The following is a 14,091-nucleotide window of genomic DNA, read 5'->3' as shown; positions in this document are numbered from 1 at the left end:
TGGGTGCAGGAAAGGTACCCACTGCTGCCAGCACCTGCTGTCCCCCCACCACTGCCCAGAGCCCTGGGGCAGGAGGTAGCGAGAGGTCTGGGCTGGGCAGGGCAGGAAAGAGCTGAGATTTTCTTAGGCAGGGCTGGGAGAAAGGGGCTCTCCTTATTCCTCAGTGTACGTCTGTATCCAGGATGTGTCCTCAGCTGAAACACCCGAGCTGCTTCACCAACTATTTTCCACTCAGCAAGAAATTGTTATGCATTGGACGTGGCACACAGAAACAAGGCTGTACCAGGTTTTCCAGCCTGTCTTTCCAGGAGTGAGACCCTGGCCCAGAGCTGCTTTTCATGCTGTCGGGACTGACCCTTCTGACTCCCTATTCCCCCATCTCATCAACTGCAACATGAAGAATCTGAGGCAGTCTGAGCTCAGCCAAAGCCTGGTGAAAGGGTTAAGTATCAGGATTCAAATGCATTAAAAAGAATGTTTTCATTGTAGTATGAATCATCAGTAATTCTATATTGTTTGTATTCTATTGTATTCATCGCTGAATCCTTTTCTTTGTCTCCTTCCACTCTTTTTTCTCTTTCTTTTTCTTCCTTTCCTTCCTTCCTTCCTTCTTTCCTTCTTCCTTCTTTCCTTTTTCTTTCTCCCCTCCCATCTTTCCTTTCTTTTTCTTTCTGTTTCTTATGAATCTGTGTCTCTGTAAAATCTGCCCAAATATTTACAAAAGGAAATGCTGGGTTGTGAAACTGAATTCTGAGAAAATGTTACACATGCTGAAGAAATGCATCCAGCATGGTTTCCAGATGTTTCCCACATGCATTTTTGTTCTGTGTCTCAAGTGCTGAGGCTTGATCCTTGATATCTTTATTCAGGCAAAACTTGCACCGAGGGCAGCAAGACAGGCTCAGGTCAGGTCCGGGGGTGCTGTAATTCTGGCTTTGTTGGAACAGTTCAGGACTGATTTTGGCTATGAGTGACTAGTTAAAAAGCCTGAATAACCAGTATTACTGGGTAACCAGTTTGTGCAATGGGCCAGTTCCAGGACAGGGGTTATCTATACTTGTCACCAAGTGGCTAACAAATTGGCATCAGTGTCAGTCAATGCCGAAGCTGTCTGCACCCCTCGGTTACCTTCCGAATAAACATCAGCCATGTTGCGGTGGGAGACCTCTGGAGAAAGCCAGCCAGGTCTCCGGTCCTGCTGAGACAAAGCCAACACACTCGGCTGTGATGTGATGAAATTGCCATGAAGTCATTTTCCCAAGAAGTCCTTAACGCCATGAGCAAGGGCTCACACTGATGGCGCTCTCATGTTGTTATGGACTTGTACATGTTTTGGCAGAGCAACATGGGAACCGTGAAAGCTCAAGTGATAAAGGGGGCTGAATGCCAGCAGTGGGTCCCATGTGCTCAAATCAAAGCACCTCCACACTCCATGCTCTTGTTTCTATTATTACCCTTACAAAGACATTGTGGCCGGAGTGCAAATAGGGATTGTTTTGGAGGAAGGGGTTAATTTTGTATTTCCTGGCTTTTGTTAAGCAGGAAATCTAACCCTTAAAAAAGTCATTCAGGTCAGAGTGAGCTCCTAAAAGCACTTCAGCCCTGTTTTGTATTTTCTTTTCTTTCATTCTTGTGGCAGGTTTATTTAAGAAAAGAAAACAAAAATAAAGCAAGGAAACAGCTAGTCCAGGATTACAAGTGATTAAGTACACACTGCCACATGTGATGAATTTTTTTCTTCCTGATTCAAACTGGGTGTAAACAAGACCAGATTCAAAAGTCTAACAATTACATAAGTCCATCGCAGAGCAATTATCCTTGCTGTGGAGGTAAATTCCCTTTGCGCAAAGGCCTCAACTGGATGCCATCCCTGCACTGCCCCAGAGCAGCCGAGGTATGTGACCCACAGTGTCCGGCCCTCATTTAATATCTGCGTGATGCTGGTTATCACCATGACTGGGAAGGTGATTGCCATTGAGATCAGATTCTCGCTTAGTTATGCAGGTGTCAGACACGCTGATTTCTTTAAATTTGGGAAAACCGAAGTTGCCAAATTGGGGTGTGTGGATGTGTGTCATCTCAGTCTTCAGCTTTGTTTTCTGTATGGGACATTGAGAAGAGTTTAGGACAAGAGTTTAGGACAGGAGAAAAGACTGTCAGTGCCATATGGGTACCTGTCTGTGAGCCAGGGCTGGCTGTTCCCACCAACGGGACACTAGTGGCACAGCACCATTAAAAATACTGCTTCCCATTAAAGCATTGCGGTGAAGTCTCCCAACCCGTGCTGCTGCTCCTGGAATGCACAAGGCTTTGGGTTGGTTGGAGGAGTGCAACATCCCAACCAAATTCCCTGGGAGAAGGACATTCCCAGCTCCCAGCCCCACAGAGGGCTTCTCTGCTGCACCCCGGAGGAGTCTTTGTCTCCTACGTGCTCCTGCTGGGTGATGCCTTGGAGTGATTCCTGGGTGTAGACCTACAGAAAGGTCAACACCTGAGCTCCATATCAAAAGGAGGACATTTTCTCTCGGAAAAGGTGACGACTAAAGTCCTGTCTTATGGCCATCTGCTATACTGGTTTCTGCTGCAAAAAGCTGGCAAGGAACGAATCATTAATACTTCCCGCTGTTCAGCTCCTTAGAAAAAACTGGGTAGGGTGGTGTTTGACAGATGATGTGCAAGGTCACCACAGCTTGTCCATGGCACGATGTCACAGCGATGCCATGTCCCAGGAGGAGCTGGTTCAGAGTGCATGAGAGGAGGACCGGTGGGTCCACGGTCCCTGCCCACCTCCCACGCGCTCATGGTGCAGAGGGGCACGTGTCACCCACACGGCTGGTGGGTACCGTCATTCACACCCAGTGATGCGCTGTGGACAGCTGTGGGGTCCCAGGAACAGGGTGGGTGATGGTGTGGTAGAGCAGAGCAATTTCCCAGCACTGAAGCATATGAGTGTTTCCCTCACAATCTGTTTCCAACCTGCTGTTAAAAGAACAACAATAAACAAATGGAATGAAAAGTGCAATCCTGTGTTTATTTTTAAGGAAAGTGTTGAAAAAACAGATTCACTTTGAGGCTGCCGTTCTGGCAAGAGCCCCACTGCTCAGCAGAGCAGGGACAACCCTGCCACGAGTGGGTGAGCTGGAGCTGGCACTTGCCTGTCCCTGCTCATCCCTCTGCCCCCTCCTCACAGCCCCCTGAGGAGCCAGGAGATCCTGGGACACCTCGGCCAGGTGAGGAGCCCCGCTGGCCTGAGAAGGCCTGAGGTGGTTAAAGGCTGGGGGACATTGGTGGGGGAGAAGATGGAACATTTGAGGAGTGACAGTTCTTGGCAGCCCGCGAGGGAGAGGAGCCCTGGTGTGGGGGGTGGGTGGAGAGGTCTCCTCTGAAAGGAACAGCTGAAGAAGGGATGTGAGAACAGAAAACTGCTGGAAGGGGTGAGGAAGGAGCAGCACAGCTGGGGCTGGCAGCACTGGGGGGGCAGAGGAGCTGCTGGCCAAGGGCTGGGGTCAGAGGGCCAAGGCGGGAGGTGGCCCTGGGGGGGCAGCAGTGGCCGGGGCCAGTGAGGGGCCATGAGCTGGCGGCCGGGGAGGCATCACAGGGAGGCAGGGGAAGTGGAAGCAGCACTGACTGGAAGCCCTGAGTAAGAAACACCCAAGTGTCTCGGTGGCACGAGGCAGTCGCCCACAGTAAAAAGGAAACTTTTGGGAAGCGCTGATGCACTGCCAAGGGGGGGAAAAAGGGATCCCACTGCTCCACTGCCGGTTACTGGGCACCCCCAACTCCTGGGGGTGTTCTCCGAGGGGAAAATGAACTTTACATGGGCCACAGATCTACCACATTTTTTTCCCTTACACATAAAACATGATGGGAAAAGCTCTCAAATATGTGTTTACATTATAAATTTTTACACAAATATATGTATACACATATGTATTTATGTGTAGATATGTCTGTACACGTATTTATGTCTATGCATGAATACAAATATACGTATGCATATGCTCATCTCTTTATATATATATTTTAGAAGAATAAGCACGCCCACACCCAGGCTCTGCATGCCGCTGCACTGCTGCCCCACCACCCTCCATCCCCCCAGCGATGCTCTGGTTTCTGTGGGAAAGGGGGGGCACGGCCAGTGCTGTGGAGGGGGTGGACAAAGGATGCCCCAGCCCCAACCAGGCCCTGGAGCCATGGGGTAGGGGACAGGGGACAGCTGGCAGCAAGGTGGCCCAGCCCCATGGCCCCTGTGCTCGAAGTGGTGGGCACAGTGTGAGTGTGTGCGTGCGCCTGAGGGGGTGTGTGCATGTGTGTCTGCAGGTGCGTGTGTGTCTATGTCTGTGTTTGTATGTGCGCATACATGTTTGTAGATTAACTGTGTGTGGATGTGCATGTATGCACACATATCACCATGTTTATGGGTATTTGTATGTGTATGTATGTGTGTATGTCAGCACCTGCTTACCTGTCTGTACGCACACACGTGTGTAAGTGCACATCTGGACGTCTGTTTACATACGTGCACGCATGTTCACATGTATGTGGCTGCGCGTGCAGAGCCAGTGTCCGCCCCGGTGTGTGCGGGCCTCTGCCGGCGGGGGCGCGCTCTCCGCCGGCCGCGCGGCCCATGACGTCATGCCGGCCGGGCTGGGCGCGCCCGCGCTGGCGCGCCGCCAGGTGACGTCTTCGCTGGCGCCCACGTGACGCGGCCCCATTGAGAAAACGCCGGCCCGGCGGCGCGGCCCTATATAAGGCGGGCGCGGGCGTGCGGGGCCGGACTGGGTTGTGCGGTGCTGCGGGACACGGGCACCTGTGGCACTGGCCGCGCCTTCCTCATCGTCCTCCCTCCTTCCCCGGCCCCGAGCCGCCATGGTGAACCTGCGGGTGTGCGCGCTGGAGTGCGAGGCGCTGCGGGGGCTGCTGACGGAGCGCGCCGCGCAGTGCCTCGTCCTCGACTGCCGCTCCTTCTTCTCCTTCAACGCCGCGCACATCCGCGGCTCCTGCAACGTCCGCCTCAGCACCATCGTCCGCCGCCGCGCCAAGGGCGCCCTGGCCCTGGAGCACGTCGTCCCCAACGAGGAGCTGCGCGCCCGCCTGCGCCAGGGGCTGGTCCACACCGTGGTGCTGCTGGACGAGCGCAGCGCCGACCTGGAGCTGCCCAAGCGCGACAGCACGCTGCTGCTGGCCCTCGGCACCCTCTGCAGGGAGGCCCGCGGCGCTCGCATCTGCTTCCTCAAGGGTGAGTGGCCCCGGCCGCCGCCGCCGGGGGAGCGGGGGGCGCCGCCGGCTCGGCCGTGCCGCCCCCGGGGGCTGCGCTCGCCCCCCGCCCGCCGCGCAGCGCTCACCCGGCGCCTCTCTCCCCCCTCTGCCCCCGCAGGAGGTTACGAAGCCTTCTCGTCCGCCTGCTCCGAGCTCTGCACCAAGCCGGCCGCCCCCACCGGCCTCAGCCTGCCCCTCAGCGCCAGCAGCGCGCCCGGCAGCGCCGACTCGGGGTGCAGCTCCTGCGGGACCCCCCTCTACGACCAGGTGAGCGGGGGTGAGGGACTGATGGGGACCCGGCGGGGCGGGTGCCGGGAGGAGGGGAGGCTGCTCGGAAGCTACCGACTGAAGTTAACCCGTATCTGTCCTTTCTGCTTCAGGGTGGGCCGGTGGAAATCCTGCCCTTCCTCTACCTGGGCAGCGCCTACCACGCCTCCCGAAAGGACATGCTGGATGCTCTGGGGATCACAGCGCTCATCAACGTCTCGGCCAACTGCCCCAACCACTTCGAAGGGCACTACCAGTATAAAAGCATCCCCGTGGAGGACAACCACAAGGCAGATATTAGCTCCTGGTTTAACGAGGCGATTGATTTCATAGGTAAGCGAGCTCTCTTTACAGTCTGTGCTTTTCCTGGGGTAATGCACACTTCTTTTCCCCTGGTAAAACCTACATTTGAGGCTGGGGAATTTCATTCCCTTGGGGAGTCATACTTGGGGAACACCTCCATGAATTTCATTCTGCTTGGAGGAATAAGCTTAGCTTTACAAAGCTGTTCAAAATCTTAAATTGAGAGACATCGGTCTTGCAGGCAAGGGCTAGTGAATTGAAGCAGATAAGTATTAAAGCAATCTTGCAAGACTGCTAAAGTGACCTGGAGGAGCTATTAGTATAATTGGAATTGGAGCCCAGAATGAAAATAGCTAGACTGCTGTTCCCTCAGGACAAAGGCTCCCTTTGTCTCAGGAGCACTGGGTGTACCGATTAGGCTAAGGAAGAGATGAATTAAAGAAATGTAAAACAGCAGCCTGTGCTTTCCCACCTCTGGAAGCAGTGGGACTTGTTTGCTAACTGCATTTTAATTCTTTCAGACTCTGTTAAAAATGATGGAGGAAGGGTATTTGTGCACTGCCAGGCTGGCATTTCCCGGTCAGCAACCATCTGCCTCGCTTATCTCATGAGGACCAATAGAGTCAAACTGGATGAAGCCTTTGAGTTTGTGAAGCAGAGAAGAAGCATCATCTCTCCAAACTTCAGCTTCATGGGGCAGTTGCTTCAGTTTGAGTCACAGGTCCTTGCCCCCAACTGCTCAGCAGAAGCTGGTAGCCCTGCTATGTCAGTATTGGACAGAGGAGCATCGACCACCACGGTCTTCAATTTTCCAGTCTCCATCCCTGTTCACACCTCATCCAGTGCTTTAAGCTATCTTCAGAGCCCCATCACCACTTCCCCAAGCTGCTGAAAAGCGGGTGAAAATACGTTCAGAACTCAGACTTACTGTCTCAGAAGTGCAATAACAACAGGGACAGTGTCATCAGTCACTCGTGTTTTGTGGGGAACCATCCATGCATCCCAAACAGTCTCGTAAACCGAGAGGAGCTCACCCAAAGCCAGAGAACTAGGTGTTACTGACTTTTCTGCTGACTTTTAAAGCCGGTATTGGGATGTCTACACAGAGATAAAAGGACGTTGTCTCTTCCTGGGCTGTTCCTCCTTGTCTTGTCTGTCCTAAGCCTGCTCCGTGTTTAGTAGCATGCTCACCAGTATTCCCATTCCTGGACACCTTGAGCAACACTGATGCTATCCCCTTTTATATGACAGTCCTATTTATTTATTTTTATGTTAGTGCATTGTTGGGGTTTTTGCCTTCACAAACCTAAAGTTTCATTTCTAGAGAAACAAAATACCTCAGTATTTTTTGGTACTATAATCCTGTGTGTATGTATATCTGTCAGCTCTTCTTGTTTCCCAAGCACTGACGTGAAAGCACCAGGCGAGTGCTTTTTTGAGTTGCCAAGGGTTGTATGTTTGCTGATTTATTTATGATGTGAAATAATATATTTCTTCTTATGAAGACATAGTTTTGTTACATGATTATAACTTTTTTATACGAACAGAATAAATTATGATATTTCTATTGAGCTGGATGATACATTCTTTGAAGTCTTGTGTTTTACAGCCCCCCAAAATCACATGGAAGCTCCCAGGTGAAGAGCTGTCAGAGAAATCTGATCTTTCAGCTCTACTGACCTCAGGTCTTGATGGAACTAGATAGAAAAATGGGTTTAAACAATGTAATTGAATAGAAATAGCTGCTGCTTCTTAACCTGAACTTTTCTTTGCCCCTGTGCAATTATATGCAGTGGCAGAGAGCCAAGGCTGGTTTCTCAGCTCTAAGGTGGGTTTTGGCTGTGGTGGTGGCCACAGAGCTGTAACAGTTTGAGCCAGCTGAGACTTGAGCACAGGCCTACAGTGAATTTAAAACAGTTCTCCTCCTAGGAAGGAGGAAGAAGCTTCCTTGTTGCTTGTTTACTTTTAATGCTTCAAAGGTTAAGTCTAAAAATTAACCTGTTGGTAACAGATCTCTAATCCTTGTGAGTTTGTGCCAAGGTATTTTCTTTTTCTGATCTACCTCTCTGATGCCTTCTTGTAACTCTTGCTGTCTCTGATACCAGCCTGGAGTATTTGGCTTGCTGGGCTGTCTCTGTAAAATTGTGGCATAGCAAGAGATCAGGTAACCAACAAGTCACTTTTCTTAACCAGACCAAAATAAATCATTTTGTGCTGCAGATTCTCACTAGAGTGATTTCTATCTGGCATTTCAGTTTAGGCAATGAAAAAAAGTTTTTACATAGCACATGGAAAGCCAGGCAGGGGAGCTTTAACAGATCAGTGCTCCTGGCAGCTCATGGGCAGGAGCAGCAGGGCGAGGGTGCTGGGCAGCAAGCGGTGCAGGGTCAGTGCTGCGTGGTGTGATGGAACTGCACCTCTCTATGGGTTGCATGGGGCAGGATGTGTATGCTGGGAGCAGTATTGCTGTGACATACCCTTACCAGGGGAAGCTGGTGTGGAAGAAGAGATGCAGCTGGAAGCTTGCTTTCCTAGGCAGGGTAGTAGTACTGGTAACAGGGAGATGGATTCTGGGGGAGGACTAGGACATTAGGTGTCCTACATCTTCTCCGGAAGGGAGCCACCAGTCCTTGCATCTCTGATGTTCAAGGATTCAGGTCCTACTTTTTTGCCTGGTCAAAAATGGGTTTGCTTGGGCAGATGTAGCAGGTTATGTCTCTGTATAATCAAGGCGTTTCACGATCCTAAGCTCGTGGATGAGGGGTTTTCTAAGCATAAAGCAGTTGTGCTCTTGTCACCTAACTGGAGGCAAGCAAAGCACCACAAATTCCTGCTGAAATCCTGCAAGTTACCTGGAGTATTTCCGGTGCTAAAATCCAGGACTCTTCTCCTGGGAGAAGGTGCCCTTGAAGGATGGGATGATGCACTGCTGCGTCTGAAATTCTTCCACGTGAGCTACCCCTTGGATGCAGCTCTGTCGTCAGCACTACGCATCAGCCATTGCCAAGCTCCAACCTGACACCGAGGGATAAGAAAAAATGGAGCAGCTGAAAGGAGGAGAGATCCCTGGGCACTAGGAAACAAAGTCAGAAACCCTTATTTTCCTAAAGCATGCATGAACCTCAAAGTGAATATCCTCCCCAAAGTCTCTCCCATGCTGTAAATCCTGCAAAACCCCTTTGTCCATGAAAAGTCCCTTGGCAGGTTGTGCTGCTCCGTGGGATCGCACCTACCACTGCTCTCCCTGTAAAGCCTGCAAGGCTGTTTCTGAATGTGTGAGCCTTTTTACACCTGCAGTAAACAGTGGAACAAACTTTCACCTTCAGAGCAAAGCAGGGCTTGTTCAGTGGAAAAATACAACCTTGGCAGCCCTGGCCATGCAACTGATAAAAAAAAAAAAAAATCCTGACTGTTAATCGCAATTCAAACAGAAATCCGCTCCCCGTCAGCTGGGGGAGCTTGTTTATGTGTTTCTTGGAACAATAAAACTCATTACCTGGCAGCCGATCAGCTTTTATAACCTAAGCAGGCACCTGACAGAGGGGTGCAAAAGAGAGCTGCTTCAGCACAAAGCCCGTGGCGGACAAGCCAGGCAGTGACAGCAGGGCTGCAGCGCCAGCGAGGCACTGGCACACACTTCCAGCTCTGTGGGCACGTGGCGTCCTTTTCCAAGTCTTTATCGTGATTCTTCTGCTCTTAATCAGAGTCTCGCGGTGCCCAGAGCCCACAGGCTCCTGCAGACTCTCTGTGGGCAGGATCACGCCCAGATCCCGAACTGCTCCCGGTCCAAACAAAGGGAGGATAAGGGGGCAAGAACAATAGGGGAAAATAACAGAGATCAGCGAGACCTGAAAATGTCATCTCAGCGCCACAGATTTGGGGAGACAGATGGGCTCAGCTGGGGTTTTGCTGGGAGCAGCGGGGGAAGGAGCGGGATGGCCAGCAAGGTGGTGGCCAGAGGAGGAGGTGTGGGCTGGGCAGCGATGCACGAGGGGCGCACAACTCGTGTGGCGGAGCCAGAGGATGCTTTGCTGACCCAGCCGAGCTGAACTTTGCCTGCTGTGGATGTGTTAGGGAGGCATTTTCTCTTCTCACCCCCCATTTATTCTCCCTGCTTTGCTGTTTTGTTTGGGATATCAAGGCACACGGCTCACCCTGGGTTACAGCTTTGAACTCCCATTTCCCCCAGGTCCACCATGAGCCATCTGTCCCGCCACGCTAGCAGGGCTCAGCTGAGACTTTGCCCCCCACATCCAGTCTAAGACCCCTGGAAACCAGGCACACAGCAGGCATGGGGAGGCCTTTCAGCTTATATAAATCTGTAATACATCCCCATGGAAACCACAAGGAGTTTCCCCTTGCTGAGGACGGCACTATCGTCACTTCCTGCTGCTGACAAACCAATTTGTCATGAAGTGATAAAAAGGCATGTTTTGTTTGCAGGAGCTGGCTCCAGGCTTTGTTCCTCCCAAGCCAGAGGCTGCTCACCCTCCCTGAAGGCAAACAACGGCCATCGTGCGCTGCACAGGGCAGGGATGGGGAGACGTGGACAAGCCCTTTGGCCCCCCAAAATGCCAGAGCACAAACCACCGACACCCCAAATGTGACAAAGCCTGTAGAGAAAATGCAAGTCATGGCAGTGAGTAACCCAACGCAGCCTGTGGGGCTCCAAACGGCACCGACGGATGGGTCCCCACAGTCAGCCCGCGTGGGGACACAGCACATGAGCTGCGCGTAATATCCCCGGCAAGATGTAATACCCAGGGGATACGGTATACCCAGTTATCACATGACAGACAGACAGAGAGCTCCAGATTAGATGCATTTTGGGTAATCCCCTTGTCTCAACGCTTTTGCCTTTCTTTTGTAATCAGTGCTTGGAAAGGTGCTGGGCGTCCTCAAGCTTAGGGACTATCCTGCATTAGTCACACCACCACCCCCACCCCCGCCCCCCGCCGTGTCAGACTAGCAGGGCCATAAGGATATGTTGTGCCATGATGTTGAAAAAAGAACATTAAATCCAGATCACACACAAGCAAATCTAGTTTGCCTGGTTACCACCTGGGTTTTTTCCTCTGTCTGGCTCCAGGGCAGCAGAGAGGGCACTGAGTGTCATTTGGAAATGGTGTTTAAGTGTGGCCCCGAAGAGCCCACTCCCCAGCTCTGCAGATGAGTGGCAGTGTGATGGGGAAGGAGAAAAGGTCGTGGTGTGCGTCTGCCTGGTATGGTTAGAAGTTACTACACCTCGAACCTCATCTAAACCAATTTCTTATCCTTTCCCTTGTCCTGCAATGGTGTCTGTGACAGGCACCTACACACAGTATGGCCCATGAGACTCCACTCAGGGTTTTGGCTTCACGGAATCTGCTCCAGTCCAGGGCAGTAGGGGGGTTGGGAAAACAGCTAAAACCCAGGCTCAAACCCACTCATCCTGAAAGAACAAATTATCCCTGAGGTCCACGCTGCCTGTGGCCTTCCTGTTACATGCTATTTACTATGGTGCCGAGCCAGCAGCCACCACTAATGGGGGGCTGGTGGCCCAGCCGAGAGGCACAGCCAAGGTCCCCGGCCAGGTGGGTCCCCTTAGCACCCATCAAGGCATTAAAGGTTAAGTGGGACCAAGATATTAAAGGAGGGAAAGCGGCCCTGAAAGGAGAGATCTGAGAGCTTGGGGAGAACCTGCTGATTTAACTGGCATTGCTGTGAGGGCTCTAGCTTGGCCAGGTGGCCCTGCTGGGGACCTGGCTCAGGTCTGTGTGTCTAGCTCTTCTTCAGGCTGTGGCATGCCAAAGGGTAACCCCCAAGGGATAAACCCGGGTACCTGAGAGGAAGCAGCTGAGTTGCTCTGCTGCTGGGGTGGTGTAAAGGATTCCTGGTTTTGAGAGCTGTTTCCCAGTTTGGAAGTGCCGTTGCACAAACCTGGGCCCGTCTAGAGAGCGCCGAGGTCCTGCGTGGACCTGACGCTATTAGTCTGGCACAGAGCAAGTTGATTCCCTCATCATAAGACTAGTGGCCAAAACCAGGGGAAAAGGTTCTTTGTCCTTACATGGTGTGGGACAGCCTGTTTTCCAGGTGTGGGTTTGTTGGTTTGGTTTTTTTTCCCCTCCCCCTGGGAATTTCCATTTCCAGGGTTTTCCAGCTGGCGCGTGTGGCTGCGCACCCTTCCTGCAGTGCCAGGCTGCATGTGCCCGTGGTGCTGAGCCTCGCCAGCACTCGCCGCTTGGCTGGGGGCTGGCTGAAGTCCCCGGGAGGCTGCTGGGCCGGGGGTTTCCTGAGCAGTGCTTCATTTTGCATTTGCATGTGTTTCCTGCTAGACACCGAAATGACTCGGCCTGGGCTTCCCCTCCACGGTGTCGCTGGCAGGCAGGGGAGTGGGTGAGATGAGGCAGGCGGCACAGCCCCTGGGCAGCTTCCAGCTCAGTTTCCAGCTGGTGGAGGGTGGACCTGTCCTCCAGGTGGGCACTCGGCACGGCGGTGTTGCTGGCTGGGAGTTTGGAGGGCTGAAGGTGCTCGGAGAGCCAAAAGAGAAGATGTTCGTGAGCGTACCTGATGTGTGGGAATGGGGACGAAGCACAGCCAGTAACAGTGGACACCAGTAACCCTGTTACATCTTATCTAGGTCTTGTTTGGTGCTCAGGCTGGGTGAGTCAGGGCTGTGGGAACAGTAATTTCATCAGGCAATTCATTCCAAAATCCGTATTGCACAGACCATGTTGGGGCTATCACGAGTGCCACAGAAAATGCTTCGTTTCTCATAAAAGGGTTGCGTGCGACACCAGTCCCTCTCATTTCAATACCTTTAGGCTCCCAAACTGTAGGCCATGTTTAAAAGTAAGCTCCCAGAGGACCCTAATACCACCTAGTTGCCTTCTAACTTAGTAACCAGTTAGCTACAAATTAGCAGGTTCTCAATACATTTTTTTTTTTAATTGCAGTCTTTGTTTCAGAGCCAAATATAGGTCCCACCTGTACTAAAATAATAGACTATGGTGTGACTCTTAGACTTCTAATTTTTGATATAATTTAATTTTATTTAAAAGGTGTTTTTTTTTTTGTTCCCCATCAATTGTGGTGATGTCTGAAAATGGCTTTTTCAAGTCTCTTACATACTGGGAAGGGGTGGTTTCTTTTCTGTGTCTTCCCTAAGTTCTTTTCAAAATATCATCTATGGTACGTTTCTTTCCACATCAGTATCTTGTTCTTATTTCAAATCTTCTTAAGGCTTTGCTAATTGGCAACTGGGTCATAGCACTATGTGGTTTTGATGGCAGGTTTTTCTAATTTATGGAGGATATAAACTGCAGATGTTCATTAACTCTGATAGTTTTTCCTGACACTGTGATACTTGCAGACCAGTAACTTCTTTCCTTTCTCATCTTCTGCAATGAAATTATGGTTGTGGATATGTATTTCAGGGGCTTTTGCATGATGAATATTTTAAAAATTACATCTACGTGATTGTTTTCAATCCTGTATGCACGTACAATAACATACACAACAGAAAGGTGCAGCGTTTGCCACTTTTGAGTGGTTTAAAGTGCCCAGCATTTGTTCCCATTAGCCAGGCGATGGGGACACTGTTGATATAAATAAGTGGCATAAACTACGTAACTGTGTCTGGTGAGTCTTTCTTTTTTAATCACATAAGCATTGGTTTAAATGCTACATTACAGGATGTTTCCTTGGTCTTTGTTGTTAAAATAAAGTCTGCAGTCCTACACGTGCTGGCTGTGATAGCATCAGTGTGAACTCAGCCTGTGTCTGGGCACACGTGGCATTTTTCCTGCGTGGCTGGGCTTTGCTGGGAGATCAAAGCTCCCGGCTGCTGGTCTGGGTGCCAGCCCGGTGGGATCCTGTAACCAAGTCTGCGAGGTGGCCACTTCTCCCAGGGCTAGCTGTATCACAGCCAGCACCTCATGGGAGGAGATGACCTCTGGAAACATCTTCAGGCCTTGTTGGCAGCTGAGCGTGAGGCATCCAACTGCTCAGGACCTTTCAGAATGCACTAATGTGAACTGCAGCATCTGCTGAGATTAGCGCAGGTGGAGCGGGATGATCAGAGCTGGTCAAATGTTGAAACCCTGTCGGCTGCTGCAGCTTGGCTGGAGCCGCTGTTGCGTCACTGGGATGCTTTTTGAGCTGAAGGATTTCTGGCTGCCCCAGGAGCTGTGTGAGGAGCCAGCTGAACAGCAGATTGCACAGTATCAAACAATAGTTCCCACCCTTTCCTACCGACTAGGAGGAACAGAAAAGAACAAAGCC

The 14,091-nt window shown here is 51.4% G+C and overlaps 1 protein-coding gene across 1 annotated transcript; it reads left to right on the top strand.

The window, feature by feature from the left end:
• The first annotated feature begins 4,737 nt into the window (after positions 1 to 4,737).
• Positions 4,738 to 7,400, top strand: DUSP1 (dual specificity phosphatase 1). The gene is made up of 4 exons (XM_055719320.1): positions 4,738 to 5,239; positions 5,378 to 5,526; positions 5,640 to 5,859; positions 6,351 to 7,400. Exons 1-4 carry the CDS (start codon positions 4,870 to 4,872, stop codon positions 6,719 to 6,721), a joined length of 1,110 nt encoding a protein of 369 aa, XP_055575295.1. The 5' UTR covers positions 4,738 to 4,869; the 3' UTR covers positions 6,722 to 7,400.
• Positions 7,401 to 14,091: the final 6,691 nt, after the last annotated feature.

This window comes from Falco cherrug, chromosome 8 (genome assembly GCF_023634085.1).
Source record: "Falco cherrug isolate bFalChe1 chromosome 8, bFalChe1.pri, whole genome shotgun sequence".
Lineage (NCBI taxonomy): Eukaryota > Metazoa > Chordata > Aves > Falconiformes > Falconidae > Falco > Falco cherrug.
This window is presented reverse-complemented; position numbering and strand designations above follow the sequence as displayed.

Coding starts and splice junctions, on each gene's coding strand:
- DUSP1 (XM_055719320.1), top strand. CDS start 4,870: ATGGTGAACCTGCGGGTGTGCGCGCTGGAGTGCGAGGCGCTGCGGGGG. Junction 5,527..5,639: donor GGACCCCCCTCTACGACCAG/GTGAGCGGGGGT, acceptor TTTCTGCTTCAG/GGTGGGCCGGTGGAAATCCT. Junction 5,860..6,350: donor CGAGGCGATTGATTTCATAG/GTAAGCGAGCTC, acceptor TAATTCTTTCAG/ACTCTGTTAAAAATGATGGA.